This window comes from Acinonyx jubatus, chromosome D2 (assembly GCF_027475565.1).
Source record: "Acinonyx jubatus isolate Ajub_Pintada_27869175 chromosome D2, VMU_Ajub_asm_v1.0, whole genome shotgun sequence".
NCBI lineage: Eukaryota > Metazoa > Chordata > Mammalia > Carnivora > Felidae > Acinonyx > Acinonyx jubatus.
In genome coordinates, this window is record NC_069393.1 from 73,967,817 (window position 1) to 73,992,189 (window position 24,373).

Below are 24,373 nucleotides of genomic sequence, written 5' to 3' on the forward strand. Positions count from 1 at the left end.
CACCCTCGGGCTAACGATTCAGCAGTCCGCGAGAAACAGCCTCGCGGAGACGGCATGTGCCATCAACGTCAGCTCTCCCTGCTTTTTTAACATCTTCTAGATGAGTTCTCCTCACCCGGCGCGCCCCCTCCCTGCTTTCTGCGGCCTCCTGGCCCTTGTCCATGCCGTGCCAGCCTCCTCCACCTGCGTAAATCCGGCCTCTCCCTCAAGGTCCAGCTCTCGCCTTCCCTCCCCGGGGCTCCCTCCCGGGCCGATTTCTCATTCTCCCCCTCAACCGTTCCGGCAAGGGCTGCACGCCTCAGGTCTGAGATGAATCACTGGGTAATTATTTCAGGTGTGCCATCTGGCCTCCCTCTTCGGAGGCCGGGGAGGCTGGGCCCCCCGGCGGGGTGAGTGCGCAGCGAGGGGCTCCGTGGCGCCACCGTGTGGGCGGACTCCTGGGCGGGCCGAGGCTGAAGGACCTGGGCTGTGGAAGCAGAGCTGGGGTTGGGCTGCCCTGAGACTTCAGCAGCTCTCTGTGAAGTCACTGAGATGGGTGTTGGCGCCCCCCAAGAGGCAGAGCCTTGGGTGCGGTGGGTGATCAGCGGCTGCTTCCTGCACCTTGTACTGAGTAAAGCACCCTGGGGTGGCTTCCTGCCGAGGCCAGGCCCCTGCGTTCCCCGCCACCATCTGTCCCTCTCTAGCCCTGCCTCAGTCCCTGAAACGCCCGGATGGTCCTGCCTCGGGTGTCGCACAGAAGGCCCTTAGGAAGCTGCAGTTATGACCTGGGAGGGTGGACCCCTGAGTAATCGCAGCACCCAGTGGCCCTGGGGTAGTTCTAGACTTCCCGCGGGTATTTTGTTAGCTGGAAGTCACCCAAACCAAGTGTGGAACGAAGGTGGGGAGTGGGGTCTACAAATGCAGCTTCAGGCCAAGTCCTCAGCTCTCCCACCCCCACCCCCACCACCTCCATCCTTCCCCTTACAACCTTCTCTTTAGAAATCCTGAGGCCTCCGGGGCATTGATTCGTTACTGGTCGTCAATACTGTGCCTCAGTATTGCAGAGGCTACTCTGGATGGAGCAGAGGGTAAGAGGAGTCTAGCTTGGGCCACCTGTCAGAATTTAGGGTCACGGGCAGCAGTAGAGGCAGCATGACGGCACAGAGCACTCAGCCAGGGTGGGAACAAAGGGGAGGAGAGGGACCCACGGGACAGTGATGGTGCGAAGCCCACTGGCCCCATTCACCCCCGTCAAGGGTCTTCCCTCCCCGTGTTCAAAGCAGCAGGAGGGGCTCTGCTCAGTCTGCTGCGGTGCCCAGAGAAACACCCATGCGGCCTCCACCTCTTGCTGCTTGAGAAGGTGGGTTCTGATTAGCGCGGACAGCAGGAGCTGCCCGTATCCCCAGAACCCGTGGCGTAAGCATCAGGAACGGCAGAGAGTGAGTCTGGGCCACCAGGGCAGGAGGTAAGAGGGAGCAGATATTCTGAGGGATTCGGAGAGGCAGTTACTGCCCAGCACACACGTGCCGAGTCTGTCCCGCCAGCTGCGGTGCTGGCAGCCGGTCCCCAGCCAAGAGGGGCCCAAGTTCCTCTGGTACCGGAGATAGATTCAAGGTCAATTTCTCACTCCAAAGGAGGTGGAGCAGGTTCTTTCCCCTGGGGGCGAGGGGGGCTCTTATCCAGAGGCACAGAGTCACGGAGGGTGGGTAAAGCGTGCCCAAGGTTTAATGCCCCCTCTCTTCGCCAGCAGCTTTGGGGGAAAACAGTGGGGAGGAGCCTTAGCCAAAGAGGGGAGCATAGTACAGATTCTCTTGCTCCGGTTGTGATTTCAGGGGCAGGACAGGTGCCCCATGCAGCTTACGGTTCGTCAAGGAAGCTGAGTTCTTTCTTGTCAGTTGTGGGGCGGGGGGCGGGGGGGGGGGAGGGGATGGAGAGCAGCCCCTGGCAAGCATAGTCATGTCCCCACGGCATGTCTTGCTGTTTTAAGCTGTCCTAGGAGTTGGCCATGGAGCACTCCTTAATAGCAGCTGGGGGTCATCCTGACTGTCATCAGAGTGGGCTTTCTGGCAGGGCTGGGCATACGATCACATGGCGGTTGGCCAGCTGGTTAGCTTCAGTGCCCAAGACCATCAGGAGGCCAGGCATTCATGACAGGGCCTCCAGCAGAGAAACCCTGTCCCTAATTCCTTCTTCCTGTCCTCGGAAGGTGTACCACCAAGAGCTAATTCCACACCTTTCGCAGGAAACTTGATGCCTAGATTCACACTGCTGTGTTAAAAATCAAGGCTTGCTGGCTGGAGCTACTTGAGGAGACCATCTGGTGACCAAAGAAATAAAGCGTCACTTCAAAGTACTACTGGCCCCAGGGGACCTTTTAGCAGAGACCTCCATTAGACCTGCTCTCCTGGCTGCTTTCAGCCCTGCAAATATCTAAGGACCATAGGGCCTTTTCTGTTTGATTAGAAATTAGGGGGACACCTTTGATATGGAGGAGGATGGCTCCCACCCTTCTCCCCGCCCTGACCTCTGCTTCATCCCAGAGGGTCAGTTCCTGCTAGAAAGGGCCACACTGCTAGCTGTAGTTCCCCTGCATCCCTGAGCCTTCTCGCGGTGAGGGTGACATTCCTGTCCAGACCCCACCTGGCCTGAAGGATTCACCCCTCCCTTCCCTGGCCCCCCTCAAAGCCTCCTGGGACCAGAAGGGATTAGCTTCCTGGAATGAGATCTGAAACTGTGGAATTCTGTCTTCAAGCCACAGGGGGCGGATTGGGCTGTGGTTGCTCTGGGTGCCTGGGGGTGCTTTGTCTTATGGGGTGTGTTAGACCTTGCCTGTGGACTGGGGAGAGCCTTCCTAATGTGTCTCCCTTGGAAACTGACTTCTCTGACCTGGAGGGGAAGGACCAATACCCTCCGATTCTACTGATGCAGGTTGCAAATGTCCCACTGAAATGTCCCCTAGGTGTCACTCTCCTAGTGGGTTTGGGTTTCGGCTCCCAGCTTAAACTGGCCAACAGCTTCTGATTCCCATACTGGCAGAGGCGTTAGTCCGTGGAGTCACTTGAAAGGAGGGTTGGTGGGAATCACTTAATCTCTTCATGTGGAGCCAGAGACTGAGTTTAAACCCATGGTCGTTAAACCTACTCATTAACTCCTATTGGGGCTTTGGCCGTGGGCAGCGTCCCCAGAGAGAGAGAGAGTAGTGTGACTTCACACACACAGCTGGGTCACCCCTAGACCCTGCACGGCCCCTCCCATCTGCTTAGGAAGGAAGCAGAGTGCGATCATCCAGGCATGTGGAAAGATCCATGAGGAGTGGGAGGTCTGAGCCCAAACTCTGCTTGGTCTCTGACCCTGTCTTCCATGAAGCCTTTCCTAGATGACCTTGCCCCTTAATGATCTCCTGCCTCTGCTGGAGGGCTGCACAGTGCCCTGCTCATCCTGAGGGCTAAGGGACTCCTGGGAGACGGGGGAATGAGTGGGAGGAGCACAGGGGGCCCAGACATCCCCCCACCTTCAACCACACTCGCTCTAGACCCACCCACCCAACCTGTGTTCAGATCGCCTGTCTGCCACTTATTGGCTGGGTGACCTTGGGCAAGTGACTTAACCTTTCTGAACCTCAGCTTGCTCATCTGTGAGATGAGCATTATAATAGTATTTACCTCACAGAGTCTTAACAGAGATTAGATGAAATAATGCATATAAGGTATTTCTCACAGTGCCCGACCAGAGTTGGCTTTCAGTGGAGGCAAACCAGGGCTACCCATTAAGTTATTTCCACTGATTTTAAATACTGGATCTGTAGATAAATTTCATGTGGAAGAGGAAAAAAGACGTTTGCTAGTAAAAAAGAAAAAAAAAAAAGTTTGAGAGCCATTGAGTTCAATCAGCCCCTTTTATACATCACCACAGATGCCCAGAGAGAACTTCCCCGTTAGGGTATTGCCTGATTTCTGTGTTTTCTGTCTTTACTGGAGAAAAAGTGATTTATAGTTGAGGGCTACCCTGGCTTCACCTTTTAACACTCTCATAATGTGCCCGACACCAGCTTCAGCCACTGCTGGTGAGGGTGGATCCTCCCTGGGCAGAGTCAGCTGACAAGACAGGGGCAGAGCGGACTGCATGCAGGTGGGCAACTCAGGTGCCTCTTCTGAGGTCCAGGAAATGGTGGTTTTCCCCCCATGACCATCCCGCCCAGCATCTCTGAGTCCTCCCAGATTCGAGTCGCATCCTGGCACAACACCTTGTTTCACGTGATGTAGTGGGGACACCAGCCCTGCGCCGGGCCCTTCAAACCAAGGCTGCCCAGCCATCAGCTCTCTTGAAGCAAATTTGCCTGTGGCCTCTGGGTTTTGTTTTAGGATCCGATTGCTCTGAAGTAGCCCAGAGTTACTGATCCCCAAGAGATTCAGCTGCCAGAATTCCCAAGAAAGTTCCCCGAGTCTTAGATGCAGCCCTCCCCGCCCCCCCCCCCAACAACTATCAATTCCTGAATCTTGAAAGACCCACAGAGCATCTCTGCAGCAGCCCTTTCCTGTAACAGAGGAGGAGACAGAGGCACAAAATGGCCAATGGCAGAGGGTGGACCGGTGTGTGGGGCTCCCATTTCTCTGTCTTGGGCTCCTTCTGCAACATCGAGCATCATTTCTGCAAAACAAGCATCAGAAGCCAGTACGCTACAGGCTGCTTTTCTGCAGTTCCACTTATCAATATTTTTAGCTAGGGAGGGAGGTACGGCCAGGGACAGAAGGGGAGGCAAGGTGGGAGAGAACCACAACCACCCAGGACTGGTGATGGCAAACAAGCCTGCTGTGTGGTGTCATTGGGTGCGCCCACGGCATTTGCCGTCACTGCGGCCACCCCCCCCCCCAACATCTAAGGCTCCCCCACATAGGGGCCCTCCTCCAGAGGGAGCAGGACCTAGGAGAGAAGAAAGAAGGAAGGAACTCAGGAATGTGGGCTTTCAGAGGCTTGATGAATAGAAAATGAGCCACTGATTTCATTCATCAGGACCCCTTACTGCCAGCGCCCCTCACATGGACCCCCCCCCCCCACACACACACACAGACACTGCCCAGTGGGCTTAGCAGGGAATTCAGCTCCATAGTCGCATTTCAGTAGCTGAAAGGAGAAAGCAGGCCTTTCCAATTTCAGCATCTTTGGGGGAGAAAGATGTATTTACCTCCCCTCTGTCTGAGCCCACTCCTGGCAATTTTCTCAAATATCCCTGCCATTTGTTAAAAACCCAGCTTGTGGCCCAGCTGGTGCACGAACAGCTGATGGAGGGTGAATGGTCGCAGGAAGAGGGAAGGTGAGGCCGCCTTCTGGTGGTCCCAGCACTTTCCCAGAGCTGACCGCTGCTCTTGGGTGCAGAAACTCTCAGAACTGTCCTTTCAAGCTGAAACGCTGAGGCCACACACAGCTTCACCTGGAAGGAGAAGGAAATGACGGCAGTGATGTTTATTGCACATTCTCCACCAGGTGTCACATCTGGGCCACATGCCGGACCCAGAGGTTTCACTGATTCTCTTGGGGAGACACTCTTATTCCTGATAATCTTCCCGATAACAGGGGGCTGAGTCCAGACCAAGGTCCCACAGCTACAAGTGGCAGATCTGGGATCCGAACCCCCGTCTGTTAGTTGAAGCTGTGCCCGCCGAGCACCCTTCCCCTGGTGCTGTCCTTTTGCTGGCCCTTCTGCCATTCCAGACCCTGTCACGCAGGCCCTGAGGGCTGGGCAGGTGTTCCCCTTGCCTGCTGAGCAGACAGGCCCAGCACGGGCAGGGGTCATCAGCAAGGTCACAGGGGGCTCCCCGACCAGCCAGGCCTCGTTGCACAGCCCCGTAACCACGAGTTCTCACACATCTCGTTTGAGTCTGACCACAAGCCCGGGACACAGGGGCATCATTATCCGTGTTCTGCAGAGGAGCCAAGTGACCACGCTGCGTGTGGCCCAGGGCCAGGTGGCACTCCGCTCCTGCCCCTCACTGACGCCCCCCCTCTTCTCTTCCTCCAGTCCCCAGTCTTCATAGCCCAAGTTGGCCAGGACCTGGTCTCCCAGACGGAGGAGAGGCTCCTACAGAGGCCCTGCAAGGAAGTCTTTTCTGCCTGTGCACAGTAAGTGCTCGCTCCCTCCCCAGACCGAGCATCGGGGCCCTTCAGCCTCCTCTGGGCAGCCACACAGCCTCTCCCCCGCCACTGACAGAGAATGCCTCTCCCCCACACCTGGCATGCTGGGCACCAGGGCAGGGCTTCAGTGCCCGGGGGCCCCGGCCAAGCCACCCAGCTGTTTGTATACTTCTTATGAAGGAAAAAGATACCAAAGTTCCAAGTCCAAAGAAAACATCTGCCTCAAAGGGTGTTGAAAGCAAGTGGTCTCCAGGCTGTTGAGACAGAGGAATGTGTAAAAACTTGACCCCGTCTGGGTGGTTTGGAAGTCCTTTCTGGCCCCCAACCCCCACTGCTGCCACCAACCAGAGCTGGGTGGTGCTGCTGCAGGAAGGGGGGCTACAGGCCGCCTTCTCAGTCACCCCATCACCTTGTCTGCAGGCCATACAGCGATCCTGATGCAATAGCAGACAAATCGGTGCATGTGCTGTTGGCCAGGCACCAATGAAGTCCCCACTGGTCCCTCACACACGTACTATGAAGGCCTGAGCCACTAGGCACACACACGTTCATGTGTCCGCATGTGTACCCTTCTGCATAAGCCAGTATGTGCACCAAAATCTTCTGGATCCTCATCACCTCTGAATAAGTCTGGGGACTTGCTGTGCGCCCTTGGTCAGCCTTTGTACCACAGACAACCAGGCACCTGCTGTGTGTCTGACACCTAGCACAGGGGATACCATGGTGAGCAAGAACCCAGTCCCAGCTTTCAGGAAGCTTACAGCCAGGCAGGAAAACCAGTGCCCCTGTGCACTGTGGGAAGAGCCGGGAGCACCATGATGAGAATGGACATTTGGGGAGGGCCAGCTGGGGACCCAGCCCTGGTAGGTGCCAGGGAGAGACCCCCATAAGCAGAAACAAACATGGTTGCTGCCCTCTTGGAGCTGGCTGAGGGTTAGATCTGACAGTGGGTGAGGTCCCTGGGCTGTCACTGTGACCCCGAGGGAGTGGACAACCTGGTGCCCTACACTGGCCCCTGCTGTCATGTCTGGCGGGACACAGTGTCCCACATGCCTCTACTGTATATGCCCCGCACTGCACCCCCCCCCCCCCCCCCGCACTGCCGCAGCCATCTGCAGGTCCCAAGTGCTTGGGCTACACTTGGTCAGCATTGCCACTTTTTTTTTTTTTTTTTTTTAATTTGAGGGAGAGAGGGAGAGAGAAAGAGAGAGCCCAGGCTGCACATACCAGTAGAGGAAAGGGGGAAAGAGAATCTCTGAGCGCAATGCAAGTCTCCATCCCATGACCCTGGGATCATGACCTGAGCTGAAATCCAGAGTCAGACACTCAACTGGCTGAGCCACCCAGGCATCCCAGCGTTGCCACTTTTTAAAGGGAAGAAGCACATCCATCCCTGCCTGCAGCCAGTTTCAGAACCCTCCCTCCAGGCCTGGCCCAGAGCAGGCGACCAGGAAATTCAGCTGTGGAGATGGAAACTTCCCAGGGGCTTCACTGGTCCTGGACCAGATCCAGAGCCTGGGATCTCAGGGGGTTCATCCCTGCTCTGCCCCTACCCCCCACACACCCCTGCACCCCGTTAAGTACTCCTCTGTCCTCATTGCAGCTCGAGTCCCTTCTTGGGGTGCCTGGGTGGCTCAGTCAGTCGGTTGAGCATCCGACTCTTGATTTCAGCTCAGGTCATGATTACATGGCCGGGGGTGGAGGGTGGACCTCACTTAACCCTCTCTCATGAGCACATGCCTCTGCAGCAGTTTATTAGATGTTTGTTACTTGCTGGTTGTGTCCCATATCGCGATGCCAACTTCGTGCTCACGGCTGTACCCCAGGCCTAGAGCAGTGCTGTGGCAGGTACCCAGTAAGTGTTTGTAGGATCAGCCCATCACTTTGGCAGGATGCTGGGCCTCTGAGGCTGGTGGTTAACCTGCTGGATATATGGCTCCTCCTGTCTGCTTAAGGTCAGGATTATAAAATGTTTGTTGGTTCCCTCCGAGCTAGGTCTGTCCACGACTACCTGAAGGGCGAACCATTCCATGAGTATCTGGACAGCATGTATTTTGATCGCTTTCTCCAGTGGAAGTGGTTGGAAAGGTGAGTGCTCCCCTTGTACACCCACCTACAAGTGTGTGCCAGGGTGTGGGGGGCAGGGGGCGAGAGTACACGCCTGTCACCTGAAAACCCACATACAAATCCGTTACCTCCATGGGTCCATGGTTCAAATAAAATTAGCCATCCTTCTCCCGTTGCTGAAGTTCTTGGCTATTCTTCTAGAAACGCTCTGTTCTTATTAAAGTGTACACGCGATTCACACCCTCATACATGCATACATACTTATCCTTATTTTTTTGGTTCACTGTCTTTGGGAATTCTTCCTCTGCCAGTGAATAAAGAGCTGCCATATTTTTGGGCGAATTACACATCCCTTATTTAGCCCAATCCCCTGTTGATGGACATGGAGGTTGCTCTCAATTTTGTGTACCATCTTCCCTAAATAATGAATAGCTTTATACATACGTCTTCCTGCCCTTTCGCAAGTACGTCCATAGAAATCTCTAGCAGAGGAATGTCTGGGTCACAAAGCACTGCTTTTAAACCACGAGGAACTGCTAGATTGCCCTCCCAACAGCTGCCCTCGTCTCCAGTCCTGCCAGTGCCCCAGTGCCCTCTTCCCTCTCAGCTTCATTAACACCAGTCTCGTGCCTTCCCATGTGAGCATCGGGCTTTCCTTGTTTATGTTTTCATCTCTGATAATGGGTGAGACCAAGCATCTTTTCCTGTTTTACTTGCTACCTTTCTGCTGCAAAGTGCTCTCGCAGACATGGCGGTGGCTTGGCCTGACAGCTGCGGCCTCCATGTGACCGATGAGGAGGGAGACCCACAGAGAGGGCGTGGTTGGCCTCATCACACAGCAGGCGAGCAGTGCAGCCGAGGGGGACCCCCAGCACCAGGCTCTGCCTACCATACTGTTGCAGGATTTGCAGAACGGGGCGATGCCTACGTTGTATCCGTGCTGGGCTCAGCTGCGGGATGAGGGTGGGAGCATCCCCTCCCACAGCCCAGGGTTCCCTGTGCCAGAGTTCCGACGCTCATGGGTATCTGGGCATGTTTTGGTTAGAAGGCAAGGAGCCATCTTGCTTCTGTGTGTCACCACCTTTGCTGGCCAAGTGCCCTGCAGACTCTGAGGAAGCCGCAGGACAGGAACGCCCTAGAAACCCCATTCATGACCCTTCCCTTCCCACTTCAGGAAGCCCAGAAGAAAACACCCTGTTCTGTACCACTGGGGGGGCATTTCTTTCCACCCCCACTGGTGGGAATTGACAGTGGAACAGGGGACAGTCTTCTCTGTTGGCCACTCACTGCCACTGGCCCCCTCGCACATGCACATCATGGCTCCAGGAGAGCCAGAGAAGTGAGGGGTCAGTGCAGACATCCTGCGGAGGGCCCCAGAGCCACAGTCTGGGTCTGAGTCCCGGCTCGACCGTCTCCAGAGGGACCTCAGGAAGGGTTGCTCACCTCTCCCCTCCTCAGTCTCCTTATCCGAAAAATGGGGATAATAATAGTGCCTGCCTTTGTAGGCTTGGGTGGGGATGAGATGAACTAAGCATAGTCCTCGCCTAGAATAAGGCAAGTGCTCCAGAAAGGTCAGCCGTCTGGCCCCAGGAAGTCAAACTGCTGGATACGGTTGTTGTGGTTGCCGTTGAGGTCATCAGTGTTGCTGTGGCTGTCATCCTCAAGCTTCTGATATGGGAAGGAACAGCTGGCCCTTGTGTTTCTGATGATCACAGGAAAGTCTGGTGGGGACGTAGTCATCGTGCCCCCTCGCCCCGCCCCAGAGCCCTAGGCTGTGTGCCACACGACCCGATCTGTACCCACCTTCCCAGGGTGGCAGTGTGGGTGTGAGACGCGGGATGTGGGCTCTGCAACATCCTTCTTGGGATCCCGGCTTTGACACCACCACCACCCCCCTCATGACCTAGGGCAACTCACTTCCCTTCTCAGAGCCTCGGCATTCTCGCCTGCAGAAGGGGGACAGTCCCACCTCCTGAGGCAGGCGTGAGGATCACATTAGTGTGCATGCAAGGTGCTTCAAGCAGTGGGGACTGTTGCCATAAAGACCCCCAGAGGAGACATGTCCTTTATTCCTGGAGTTTTAGTAGGGATGTCTGACTACATCAGCCTACAAAGCTGCCTTGTCAGTATCTCCATTTTACTGAAGACACAAGCCTCAGAGAGGTTGATCGATTGACCCTGGCTCACACTCAAGGGCCTGGCACGGCTGGAACCTGAACCCAAGGTTCTTGATCCAGTCCTTCACCCAGTCCTCATTCCACCCAGCACTCTGTTCCAATAGAATCCTTTAGCTGTGGCCACTGGCTTGCATTTTACTTGTCTGTACTGAACACTCGAAATGGGGAAACAGACTTTTTGAATCCATGCGCTGGCTGCAAAGAAGTCAGGCCCTTTTGTGGGCGTTAAGTTGTTGAAGCCAGTAGGGCAGGACTGGCCTAGAAATGCCCCAAGTGACTGACAGCAGCCTGCTTCCTCCCTTTCCTTTTTCTTTCTTTTTTTTTTTTTTTTGCTAACAAGATCATGGCCTGTTGGTGCTGCCCTGTTGAAATAGTAAAGGGATTTTTTTTTTCCCTCCCAAGGTTAACCAAGAAATTCCTCGGAAATTGTATTACACTCATTTCCCCTAGCAGAGGAGCTCTGTGGTAATGTCGACCGACTGTTTGTTCTCCATGTATCGTAAACTGTTAGGCCCGGGCGCCTTCATGTGGTTTCGAGGGCGGCTGTGGAAAGGCTTCCCAGGGCCACATGGCGGGTGCAGCCGTATGGCAGGCCTCGCTGCAGCCCGTTTGCTCGCGTGCAGAAGGATATGGGGCCGGGGAGAGCCCTGCGGAGGGGCGGCCCTGTGCTCCCAGCAGGGTCGGGCCCCGCTTCCTAAAGAAACAGAAGAGAGAGTGGGTCAGGGCGTGTGAACTCCAGGCAGAGCCCTGGCGTCTCAGGACTGTCCTGAGAGAAGTGTGGTGCCCAGGACCTGAAATCCAAATCCTCCTCAGGACCCAGCAGCCGGAAAGGTTTCCACAGAAGCTTCATTCAGGAGCTGCTGGGTGAGCAGAGGCTCACTGGTCTTTCCCAAGCTGACCCAATTATTTGGGCCAATTCAGTCACACCCCGGCCTCTGCCCTGGTCCGGCCTCTGGGGTGGGGTCGGATGCTCAGAAATAGTCCTGGAGCTCCAAGAGCTAAGTTCAGCATCCTAAAAGTGGGTTGTTCTTTAGCTGCTCATGGTCCAAGGACACTCAGGTTTTTCCATATCTTCGCCGTTGTGAATAATGCTGCCAGGAGCACGGGAGGGAAAGTGTGGCAAATACATACAACGGAATATTATTCAGCCTTCAAAGAGAAGGAAATCCTGACATTTATGGTAACGGGGCGGGGGGGGTGGGGGGGGATGCCCGGAGGACATTACACCAAGTGAAATAAGGCAGACACAGACAAATACTGTCTGATCTCACTTATATGTGGAATCTAAAATAACGTCAGAGTCCTAGAGGCAGAGTAGACTGGTGGTTGCCTGGGGGTGGGGGAAATGGGGAGACATGTAGGTCAAGGGGTGTAAAGTTTCAGTTCATCGTGCGAGATGAATACGCTCCGGAGATCTGATGTACAGTGAGTAACACTAGTTAACGGTACTGTATTGTGTGCTTGAAATTTGCTGAGATGGTAAATCTTAAGTGTTCTCACCAGGGAGAGAGAGCGAGAGAGGAAGAGAAAAAACGGTAACTACGTGAGGTGACAGAATGTTGGTTAGCTTGATCGTGGTGATCGTTTCACATGTACGTGCATCGTTTGTGTACGTGCATCAAAACACCAAGTTGGATGCCGTTTGTCAGTTATACCTCAGAAAAGCTGGGGTGGCGGGGCCAAAGGAAGCTGGTTATTTTTAACCAAACAGGCCAGTGATGAAAAAGCCCAAGTTGTCTGCACCATGGGGTTCTTCGAGGCAATTTTAGATGACTGATTATTTACTCTGTGAAGTCCCACCCTGGCCTCATAGAGGGCCTGCCTGATTAGACATCATAAATGGCCTCAGCTAATTAAAATGGGGGGTCAGGAGACACAAAGCGATGATTACTTCATAAATCCCGCTTTGGGCAGACAGGACCGTCTAGTGTTCTGGAGCTCAGGGGGAAATGTGATAAAGGGACCCTCGGGGGTGGAAAGGCTGGGGACCGGTGGTCAAGGATGACCAGCAGCCTTTCTCCCTGGGGACCGGAGGTGGGCAGGTGGGCGAGATGTGCAGGTGTGGGGAGGACTGCTGTGCCCTCCCTGGGACACTGAACCTCTGTGGCTCCTGGGCCCCTCCCTTCTCCCTGCAGAGAACACAGCTTCTTTCTGAGCTTAGCCACCTGATTTTCACTGGGGAGAGAGAGGGGAACCACACGGAAAGTGTGGTGAAGCAGCTTTAGCACACATCTCCGGGCCTCCACTCTTCCCTCCAAGCCGGCGAGGACTGGCAGGTGTCCCAGGCCGCAGGGGGCCGAGGGCGGGTGGCCGGGGATGTGAACAGCCAGCCGCGGAGCCGGTCCTTGGGGGTCCCACCCGCAGGGAGGAATCCTGGCTCGTTCGGGAAGGTGTGCGATGCTGCTGCTGTCGATTTTTTGGGGATTCTGCATCTCCGCAACGTGAGACCCATGTTGGATTCTTGCTTTTTTCCAGGCAACCGGTGACCAAGAACACTTTCCGGCAGTACAGAGTGCTGGGAAAAGGGGGCTTTGGGGAGGTGAGTGAACGTCCACGTCTTTGGAAGTTCCCAGACTCTGTCACTGTTTTTGTCCCTTCCGGAGGCACCTACGGTGCCCTGCGCCCCCTGGTGGAGAGGGGAGTGGGGCATAGGGCCTGGAGGTGCCACCAAGGTGAGACACGAGGCTGTCCCGCAGGGCCCGTGGGACAGAGGTCCTCTTGGAACCAGCCTCAGTCAGGGTTTGAGTCTGAAGAGGAGAAACGGTGTTCTTAGCTGTCTTTGGAGGGAGGAGTGGCCAGATGCTGCTGTTAATAGGTGCTGTTGTATTTCGTCTGATGTTCCCAGACTGGGAGGCAAGCCTTGTTATTCCCATTTTAGGGATGACGAAAGCTGAGGGTCAGAATGGTTGATGACCCAGGCCAAGGTCACACAACCAAAGAGGCGTGGAGTCAAGAAGACAAGACCCCAAATGCCCCGGCTCCCGTTCTGCTGAGTTACAAAGTCGGGGTTGTTAGGGGTCCGACACCAAAACAAGCTTCCCTTACCAGCAGCTGGTGCCTGGAAATCCCCAGTTAGCAATGGCCGCATCCTGTTGGAAGCGTGGGACGGAGAAAATCTAGTTGCCTCTGAGAGAGGGACAGTACTTTAGGCCTTGGCCAGTCCTCTAAACATCTGCGTAAATGGCTGATGGTGCACCTTCAAGGGCCAGGATTCATGTGAAGGACGAAGGAGGGAGGGTAACGGGGCACTAAAGCCAGATCTTGAGGGCAGGGCCTGGGGCAGGGGTGGGTCCAAGGCCAGGCATCCTTGGGCCCCAAGACTGGGAACACCCTTAGGCATATCAGTTCCCAGCCCTGCAGACCCAGCCACGGAAGAGCCTGGGGCAGACCTCCACCTGTTCCATACCCTTGTGGTCTTTCTTGCACCTCAGGTCTGTGCCTGCCAGGTCCGGGCCACGGGTAAAATGTATGCCTGCAAGCGCTTGGAGAAGAAGAGGATCAAAAAGAGGAAAGGGGAGTCCATGGCACTCAACGAGAAGCAGATCCTGGAGAAGGTCAACAGCCAGTTTGTGGTGAGTGTCCAGGCCCCAGCGACAGGCCACCCTTCTGGTGACCAGGGCTTCCATGCCTAGGGAAGGGAGTGGCCGTCCAGTGTGGCAGCAATGAGCTGCGGAAAGGCAGCCAGGCATTCCCTCCATCACGAGGCTACTCGTGGTCAATTGTGGCTGCCTTGGTCCTGTCACTAGAACTGTCCTGGCTCCCCTCTGTGTGGGACCATGGCCTCTGTTCTCCGGGACCACCTGGGACACTCCTCAGGGGACAAAAGCAGCCCACCTTGGGCCCGGCCAAGGAGCTTTGTTTCCACAGATCCCTGTAGGCTGGTTTCATCACAGGGGAGACCTAAGCGTCAGTATCCTGGAGAGCCGCCATCTTGTTTATGTGCCTTGTGTCACCATGACCAGGCCAGGCTCTGCTGCAGGAACTAACCCCCAGCTCGAAGTAGCTGGAAACAACACGGGCCAGCGTCACACACGTAGGGTCCAGCCAGATCCGGCCACCCTCCCCCACCTTACAGCTGCCCCACCTGGAGTCTTGAAAGCGTGTGCCGGGGGGTGGGGCTTGCCCAGGGACCCTCACTGCCTCAGCTGCAGGAACATCCTTCACTCCGCCCACAGGCTGTTGGCCAGAACCAGTCCCTGCAAGGGACAAACCAGCTGCAGGGAGGTGTGGAAGAGTACGTGGGTGTTTGGTCAGCTCGAAATGCCTCTGCCACACGTCACTGTAAAAAACAATATATATGTACAGGGTCGACACTCAAACAGCACAAACAGGCTCAAACTGAAAACAAAAGCTTTTGTCTTTGGGTAGCCATTCCAACATGTCTGATTCATGTATGGGCTTTATTATTTTTAGCCAGGGGAGTCCTACCAGACATCTTTCGCTGCAGTGATTTCCCCTTAAATTGTAGGTCTTTTCCTGTGGCCAGATCTACGGCGGCACCTCTTTTTTTCATGCCGCACACCATCCCCTGCGACACAGCAAAGAGATAAACCATAAGCTGTGCAGCCTGTCCCCACAGATACAGATGGGTTCTGGTCTCCAAGCCACTGCGAACAAGGCTGCCGTGTCACCCCTTGAACATGCCTTTGGCACATCTCCGTGTGTCCGTAGGATGTACTCCCTGTGGAGGAAGGCAGTGTCAGAGGGTGTGTGCGTTTTCCATTTGGAAGCAGTTCCCAGATGGCTCTCCGTGAAGGTTGTGCCAGCTAAACGCCCACCAGCTGTGTGGGAGCGAGAGAGGCCATCAACCCAGTGCTTCAGTCGTTCCCCGGAGGGCGTGGTTCTGTAAGGCGACGCTCAGAGGGGACGGGAGCGTGCATTCTCCCCCTCATCTCAGGCTGCCCTCGGCTGCCGGCCCCATCCTGGGCAGTGTGATGGTGCTGTGCTCCCACCAGCTGGCATTTTGGCCCTAGGCCCCTTTGAGGCCAGAACCTTCCTCTCTGCTGCCGGCTCCCTTCAATTGGGACCATAGGTCACTGCCTCAGTGCTGCCTGTGGAACCCCCATCATTAAAGGAAGGGGCAGCACTGGCTCTCACAGGGGTTGGTGATGGTGGGTCCTCCTCCAGGGAGAAGGGCCGTGTGCCTGATAAATGGGGTGGCACATCATCAAGGACCCAGACCGCCTTCCACCGTGCCCTGCCCCCTGCCCCTGGCAGGGAGTCCCCGTAGTGCCCTCCAGGAGCCCCTCCTTGGTGATCGTAGGCAGGTGTGGGGAGGAGGGCCAGCTCAGAGGCTGGCACCCAGCACAGTCCCCAGAGCCCTCCTGCTCGGCTCCCGTTCTGTTTCCTTCCCTCAGAAATAATTCTCATCGTTCCTGACTTTTGCATCCGAGTTTTATGGCCCAGCCTGTCCCCAGCCTGGTCCGTGGTGGCCAGATTTCATTTGTATTGGCTCCCTAAGTGGAGAGGGACGAGAACCACCCAGCGTACTTTGCCTCAGACCCAGCCCTGCCGCCTCTCCCGCAGTCTCATGGCCTGCATCCATTCTTGGGCAGCTGGTCTGCACCGGCAAGGAACTAGGTCCTGCCTGTTGATGGTCCCTTTGACTGGATGTGTCCTGCATGCAAGAGGAGGCAGTCTTTGCCAAACTGCACTCCACTTCACAGAGTCCCACTGGCCACCTCCACAGCCTGCTCCCAGCGTCCCCGTGACAATGAGACCCCAGCCCAAAAGGCATCTGGGCCCCGCTTTTCTTAACTGGCCAGCTAAGGCAACCCACAGTTTTAACTAAATGAAGCAGGCACGTGCTTTTGTCTGTGTAAACGTACAGGCACCATCTGTCAGGCTTCCCAAAAGGGCTGAGTACCAGCCTGCCCTCCCCCACTTTGCCTCCTCGCCTGGAACCGCCATATTGGAAGGTCCGAGTCCTTCGTCAGCCAAGAGGGGCAATGGGCAGCAGTGCTGTGAGGCTGCCCGGGTGCAGGGCGGTGGCACGAAGGTGCTGAGAGCCCCCCCCCACTCCGGCCCTCCCCCTCCAGCCTCGAGGACCCTGAGGAGGAAGAGTGGAAGCGGATAGCGGTGGCTGGAACCTCACCGCAGGGCTGTCTTGTGCTCCCAGGTCAACCTGGCCTATGCCTACGAGACCAAGGACGCGCTGTGCTTGGTTCTGACCATCATGAACGGGGGTGACCTGAAGTTCCACATCTACAACATGGGCAACCCTGGCTTCGAGGAGGAGCGAGCCTTGTTTTATGCGGCAGAAATCCTCTGTGGCTTGGAAGACCTCCACCGGGAGGACACCGTGTACAGGTGAGCGGGCTCACCGCCTGGTCCCGCCACCAGCGGCTGAGTGGGGGCTGACCTTCCACACCCGGGGTCAGGCAGGGACCCCCGCCCTGGGACTCGGGGCCCGGCCGTCACCAGAGAAACTCACGCCCTGGACCACGTAAGTGAGGCGGGCTGCTTGGGGGGCCAAGTGTATGAGGTGCTAGTCCTTCAGAGTTGATGAGGATGGGCCAAGGCCACCGGTGCCTTCCAGCCCGGCCCGCCAGAAGCTCGGTGAGCCGGTCCCAGAAAGACAGTAGGATCGTCACCACAGCAGCACGGACCTCGGTCCATCCCATATTGTTTGACTTTATGGGTTCCACAAGCAGTGGTTTTCAAACTTTTCTCACTGCCCCTCTCAAGGAAATTTGAAAATCTGTGTGCCCTCATACATCAAGGAGACATCCTAAATAGTATATCATTTGTTAAAACAGTGGCTGATATTTTGAAGCTCAGCAATTAACATCGCATTTTTGAAGGTATCCAGTGGAATCTAATTGCTACAGCAAATGGATTTCCACCAAAAATGCATGACGGGGTGCCTGGGTGGCTCAGTCTGTTCAGCGTCCCACCCGAGCTGCTTTCGGCTCAGGTCACGATCTCACAATTTGTGAGTTCAAGCCCTGCATTGGGCTCCGCACTGACGGCAAGGAGCCCGCTTGGGATTCTCTCTCACCCTCTCTCTCCTCCCCTGCATATGCGCTCTCTCTCAGAATAAATAAATAGACTTAAGAAAATAGTTTTTTTAAAGTCAAAACGCCTGACAGGGGTGCCTGGGTGGCTCAGCCAGTTAAGCATCTGACTTTGGCTCAGGTCATGATCTCACAGTTCGTGAGTTCAAGCCCCATGTCAAGCTCTGTGCTGACAGCTCAGAGCCTGGAGCCTGCTTCCGATTTGGTGTCTCCCTCTCTCTGTCCATCCCCCCCAAAATTAAATAAACATTAATAATTAATTAATTAATTATAAAAAATCCATGAAAACTCTTTAAAGGTGAGGGATCTATCACTCTCTTCCCCACTCCCTTCCTCCCCCACAGAATGTTATTATAACATCATCTCTTTTTTGGCCTAAAAGTCTATCATTGAGCAGCATGTGGACCTGAAATGGATGGATATATATAAGATTTTTATTTTAATTTCCTTTCACCATAGGCTCTCAGTGTTAAAATAACTTGTGTTAAGTTGCCATTGTAACGATTTTAGTAGAACCCATTTCTTTTTTTTTTTAATTTTTTTAAATGTGTATTTATTTTTGAGTGGGGGGAGGGGCAGAGAGAGAGAGGGAGACAGAGCGCCAGCAGGGCAAGGGCAGAGAGAGACAGAGACACAGAATCTGAAGCGGGCTCCAGGCTCTGAGCTGGCAGCACAGAGCCTGGCTTGGGGCTCGAACTCACGGACCACGAGATCATGACCTGAGCCGAAGTCGGACACATAACCGCCTGAGCCACCCGGGTGCTCCTAGTAGAACCCATTTCTGATTGGGGTCCTGGAGCAGGACACCATAGCAATCAGATCAAGAAGGAGGCTGCTTTTCTTCTGTCAGTTGGAATCTGCCCAGTGAGAAAGGGCACGTGGTGGGGAGATCCCAGAGAATGCCAGGACAGGGCCTTCTCAGGTTAAAGATCTAGAAATACACGTTCTTGAAAACCTCAGCCCACAGAGAACCCCCTGGACTGTTCCCGCAGACCCAGTGGACACACACACCCCAGTTGGAGACCTTTGCCACAGAGCTCTTGGCAGGGATGATCTTGGGAGTCCAAGAACGTTTTGAAACAAGAAGGAATGGTCTTGACCCCCCCAACATTCTCACGCCCCCACATTCTCACACCCCCAATATTCTCACCCCCCCGACAATCTCACCCCCCCAACATTCTCACACCCCGACATTCTCACACCCCAACATTCTGGCATCCCAACATTCTCACCCCCCCAACATTCCCACCCGCCAACATTCTCACCCCCCCAACATTCTCACACCCCAACATTCCCACCCCCCTACATTCTCACACCCCAACATTCTCACACCACATTATCACGCCCCCAACATTCTCACCCCCCCAACATTATCACGCCCCCAACATTCTCACACCACCAATATTCTCACACCCTGACATTATCACCCCCCAACATTCTCACACCCCAACATTCCCACCCCCAACATTCCCACCCCCCAACATTCTCACCCCCTCAACATTCTCACACCCCAACATTCCCACCCCCCAACATTCTCACACCCCCGACATTCTCACCCCCCAACATTCTCACCCCCCCAACATTCTCACAACCCAACATTCTCAAACCCCCAACATTCCCACTCCCCAACATTCTCACCCCCTGAATATTCTCACCCCCCCAACATTCTCACGTCCTCAACATTCTCACCCCCCCACAACATTCTCACCCCCCCAACATTCTCACCCCCTCAACATTCTCACACCCCCAACATTCTCACCCCCCCAACATTCTCACCCCCTCAACATTCTCACACCCCAACATTCTAACACCCCCAACATTCTCACCCCCTCAACATTCTCACCCCCTAAACATTCTCAACCCCCAACATTCTCACACCCCCAACATTCTCACCCCCTCAACATTCTCACCCCCACAACATTCTCACCCCCCAGCATTCTCACACCCCAACATTCTCATACCCCAACATTCCCACCCCCCAACAGTCTCGCCCCCCCAACATTCTCACACCCCCAACATTCTCACACCCTCAACATTCTCACCCCCTCAACATTCTCACCCCCTCAACATTCTCACACCCCCAACATTCTCACACCCCCAACATTCTCACCCCCTCAACATTCTCACCCCCTAAACATTCTCAACCCCCAACATTCTCACCCCCTAAACATTCTCAACCCCCAACATTCTCACACCCCCAACATTCTCACCCCCTCAACATTCTCACCCCCCACAACATTCTCACCCCCCAACATTCTCACCCCCAACATTCTCACCCCCTCAACATTCTCTCCCCCACCACATTCTCACCTCCCCAACATTCTCACACCCCCGCATTCTCACCCCCCAACATTCTCACCCCCCAACATTCTCACCCCCCCATAACATTCTCACACCCCAACATTCTCACACACTCCAACATTCCCAACCCCTAACATTCTCACCCCCTGAACATTCTCACCCCCCCAACACTCACACCCCAATATTCTCACCCCCTCAACGTTCTCACCCCCCACAACATTCTCACACCCCAACATTCTCACCCCCTAACATTCTCACACCCCAAAATTCCCACTCCCAACATTCTCACCCCCTCAACATTCTCACACACCCCAACATTCCCACCCCCCAATATTCTCACCCCCCAACATTCCTACCCCCCAACATTCTCACCCCCCAACATTCTCACCCCCCCAACATTCTCCCCATTTAGGCTTTTGTTTTGTTTTCATTCAAGTGAAAAGAGAAAAAAATTCCTTTTGGGTTGAAAAAAGAAATCCCCACTTGATGGCTTTTCTCTTAAAACAAAAAGAAAGGCGGTCCTCCAAGCTCTGGCCCTTATTCTCGGAGGAAGAGAACCACAGCGCTTCCCTGGCTTCCACCACTTGGACCACTTGCCGTGGCCTCTCCATGGGTTTGGGCTCTGGCCCTAGTCCGCCAGCTATCTTTCCAACCCTGTGGCTGCTGGCTTACTGAGAGGGTGGCTCTTGCCCTTATTTGGAACGGTTAATACATCAAAGAACACGAATTAAATAAGAGCAACAAAGTATTTGTGTTTATTTGTGATAAATAACCCCATACAAACGCATTATCACCTTGTGAGGCTTCCCCACTGGATTTGAACACATTAACCATTCCCCATGAGGACAGCTGCCAGCAGTTAAATAAACAAAGCCAGTTGGTGGAGAGTCGGATCCTCAATCCAGATGCTAATGGCTTAACTGAGTCGCACATGCTATCCTACTGGCTGTTCTTTTACCCGTGGAAAGGACCTTCTAGTAAAACCAGACACTGTTGCTACCTCCCCCAGTTGGGTGGGGAGGGGCTTGTTATTATGAAGAGTGATTGTGTCATCAGAGAGAAGAGAGGAGGGACAGATGGAGACGGGCACACCTACAGCTGTGCTTTCTTGGGCTTATGACTCTGCTGGAGTTGGGGGACAAGGGGTTTCCTTCCCCAAGGGGGCCTGCCCTCTACAATTCTCTGCCCCAGTTCTACAGCTGGTGCTGTGTTCTCAGTAACTTCTCCTCCCTAATTCCCAGGCCCCGCTCTGCCTTCAGGGCATCCCAGAGCATCCTGAGACCTCCGGGTGTTCCCAGCCCTAGAGGGGTCTGTCACCACACCAGCCAGAAGTATTCTCCGCCCCTGGTGTGGTCAGTGTGTGGATAGGAGCCAGGGCTGGCCCTTGCCTGACCCCTTCCCAGTCATCTCCAGGTCGGGAAGATACCTATGGCAACAGCGGCATTTGTTTTACATACTGGGAGGAAGGAAATTAGTCCAAGACTGTCTGGATCCAGAAAGAGACCAGACAGCCTGAGCCAAGAGATGGGAAGGAAACACGGCAAGAAGTCAACCCAGACGCCATGCCCTGGTGCTGAGAGTGCCCACACTCACATGCTTGTCCTCTTCCTCTTTCAGAGATTTGAAACCCGAAAATATCCTGCTAGATGATTATGGTAAGTTGGGGAGCCACTTGGGAAACCCCTTTCCTGCTCTGTAGCCAAGGAGAACATCATAATCCAAAAGGAGCAGGGGGCCTTCCTGCAGAGACTCTCAGAGGCACGACCCTGGGACTGTGGGAGAGCAGTGGGCAAAGAGGGAGAGCACCCACTCCCTCTCCCCAATCCTGGGTACCCAGGGCAGGCAGTGGGCATGGTGACGCAGCAGTGTGGCATGGCCAAAAGAGAGACGGAGAGCACTGACTGAGGAGTCCAGAATTTCAGAGATCCTGGGCAAGTACTTCACTCTCACACAACTTCCTGGTACCCCGTCTCCCTTGCTGGTGAAATGGAAACATGGGCCCTGCTCTGCCTACTTCAGAGGGTGGGGTGGAGGTGAGGCTCCAATAAAATAGCTTAAAGGGCAATTGTTTCACCAGCTATAGCCAGCTCTAAATGTGTTAGGCATTATCTGTGCATTACCATTGTTGTTTTCCTGTGTGTGTGTGTGTGTGTGTGTGTGTGTGTGTGCGCGCGCGCGCGCGCGCACACATGCATATGCGGACATGTACACACACAGAGGTAACATGTTTAGCCTCTCACACCTGGGGAATGGTGTTCACATCTGTTATCAGACTAGATGTTCCCATTTCTGCAGAGGGGGCAGGGCCAGCATCCCTGTGCCCATATTATAGATGACAAAATTGAGGCTTAGAGGAGCCAACAAGCCCAGGTCACCCAGCAATCAGTGGCGAGCTGAGACCAGCATGCCTCAGATGCCAGGCAGCCCCTGGCAGGGGGAGGGAGAAAGGGAGGCAGGTCATTGGTGACTTGGACAGAGGTTTGAGTGGGGAAGTGGGCAGAGGGCCCAGGGCCTGCGCCCTTCTTGGATGAGCCCAGGGCCCACTGGGGTTCTTCTGCTGCTCTCAGAACCATGCCCACCACTGATCTGCAGCCTGATAGCTGGAACCTGTGTGCTCTCTTCTCCCCTCCCCACCTTCATCAGGGCTGCTGAGCCAGGGAGTTTGCACCCCTCTGGCCTGGTGGGGAGTCCCTGACATTGGACCTCACTGGGGTCCGGGCTGTGGGTCCCTGGTGTGGCCATGACCCTGCCTCAGTGGGCCACCAAGCAAGACAGAGCTGTAAGCGCTGTGTCATCTTGGCCTTTGGAGGGGAGTCCTGGATTCCATTTCATCTCAGTCTCCCCATGGCCTGGATGACTTCACTCTTGTCTCTCCAAAGGCAGAGTGCAAAGAACCTCCAAAGAGCAACAGGGAAGGACAGGGAGTTGCCTCCCGAATTGCTTTATAATTTTTCCCCTTAAGCAAACTGTAAAAGTTCAGGAAAATCTCACATTTTTCCCATGAAGCAATCATAGAATCAGGCCAAGGTCTTTTAAACTTGGTGATCTCAGCCTTCCAAGAAGCCCATTAGGGCATTTTATGGGTAGGCTGGCCATCGTCCAGCCAAATCCAGACATCCTTTCCCGTCTTTATGTTTTCCTCCTGTAAAGTAATGATTTACCCACATCCTCTGACACCTGGATGCCCCCAAGGGTCTGCAGTCACCCTGAGGTGGCTGATTGGGATGCCCCTCTTGGGGCCGAGAGTCTGTGTACCTTGACCAGGGGCAAGCAAGTCTCTGGACCGCCCAGGGTGGGCCATGTGTCCACTGACTGTCCCAGCGACCCGCTAACTCTGCTCTCCCCGCCTCAGGCCACATTCGGATTTCAGACCTGGGTCTGGCTGTGAAGATTCCCGATGGAGACCTGATCCGCGGCCGGGTGGGCACCGTGGGCTACATGGGTGAGTGTGGGCCCGGACCCTCCCTGAGCCCACCTCTTGGGCCTCCCTCCTCTATGCAGCTCTGATCAGAAGTGGAGCCACAGCAGGCAGTGAGAGGTCTTAGCTGGGGCAGGTGGAGCGTTGAGGCCCAGGGTTCATCTTGCTTAAACTGAGCATTCTGAGCCCCCCACCACAGCCCCACCTGCACCTCAAAGCCAAGCCACTCTCAGGATCAACAGTCAGTGCAGGCACATGGTGCTGTTTGGAGAGGCTAAACCCAAGTAGGGGTCTGGTGATTGGCAGGCAGCCTTTCAGGGGGCCCCTGAGAGGAGTGAGGTCACTAGGAAAGGCCCAGAAAGGAGAGGACTGCACCACCTGCTGTGTCACTAGGCATGATGCTAAGTGGAGACCAGTCTTAGCCTCCTTGCCCTGCCCCCCAGCCCCCACCACAAGCCTACTCTAGGACCACCATCCTGGGGGCTGCAGGGAAAAGACTGGAGCTACATCTGGTCCTCCTGAATCCCTCTCTGGTGATGGGCATCCCCTGGGCTTCCTCCTGCATGTACCTCACACACATGTCCACTTGTCCCAGGGGGTAGGGGGCTCCAGAAAGCTCTGGGTACTGAGGATGCTGCTGTCCTCCACTAGGCTCATGCCAGCAGCACTTGTACAGGATTCTGTGTGTTGTCTCTACTGCTAGAAGGTCCTTTTCAGGTTGCATGTTATTGGCGAACCTGTGTGTATCTATGTATATGTGGCTGTGTGTGTACCCATGCAAATGCGGATGGATGGATGGATGGATGGATGGATGGATGGATGGATGGAAAGAAGGATAGAAGGAAGGAAGGAAGGAAGGAAGGAAGGAAGGAAGGAAGGAAGGAAGGATAAATGGATAGAAGGAAGGAAGGAAGGATGGATGGATGGATGGATGGATGGAAGAATGGAAGGATGAATGGATGGATGGAAGAATGGAAGGATAGATGGATGGATGAGTGGATGGATGGAGGGATGGATGGATGGAAGGGTAGATGGATAGATAGAAGGCTGGAAGGATGGATGGAAGGAAGGATGGATGGATGGATAGATGGATAGGTGGATGGATGGAATGATGGATGGATGGATGGATGGATGGATGGATGGATGGATGGAAGAATGGAAGGATGGATGGATGGGTGGATGGATGGAAGGATAGATGGATGGAAAGAAGGAAAGATGGATGGAAGTAAGGAAGGATGGATGGATGGATGGATGGATGGATAGATGGATGATGGAAGTATGGGTGA

At 54.8% G+C, this 24,373-nt stretch overlaps 1 protein-coding gene across 2 annotated transcripts in view; it reads left to right on the plus strand.

Moving 5' to 3' along the window:
• Nucleotides 1-24,373, plus strand: part of GRK5 (G protein-coupled receptor kinase 5) — a 211,345-nt gene that overhangs the window by 176,733 nt on the left and 10,239 nt on the right. For both annotated transcript variants that reach the window (XM_015065880.3, XM_027063232.2), the window contains 7 exons: nt 5,996-6,096; nt 8,104-8,196; nt 12,828-12,891; nt 13,784-13,924; nt 16,471-16,661; nt 21,287-21,324; nt 23,022-23,111. In XM_015065880.3, the coding sequence (XP_014921366.3) occupies nt 5,996-6,096; nt 8,104-8,196; nt 12,828-12,891; nt 13,784-13,924; nt 16,471-16,661; nt 21,287-21,324; nt 23,022-23,111 (718 nt within the window). The remainder of the gene's footprint in view (nt 1-5,995; nt 6,097-8,103; nt 8,197-12,827; nt 12,892-13,783; nt 13,925-16,470; nt 16,662-21,286; nt 21,325-23,021; nt 23,112-24,373) is intronic.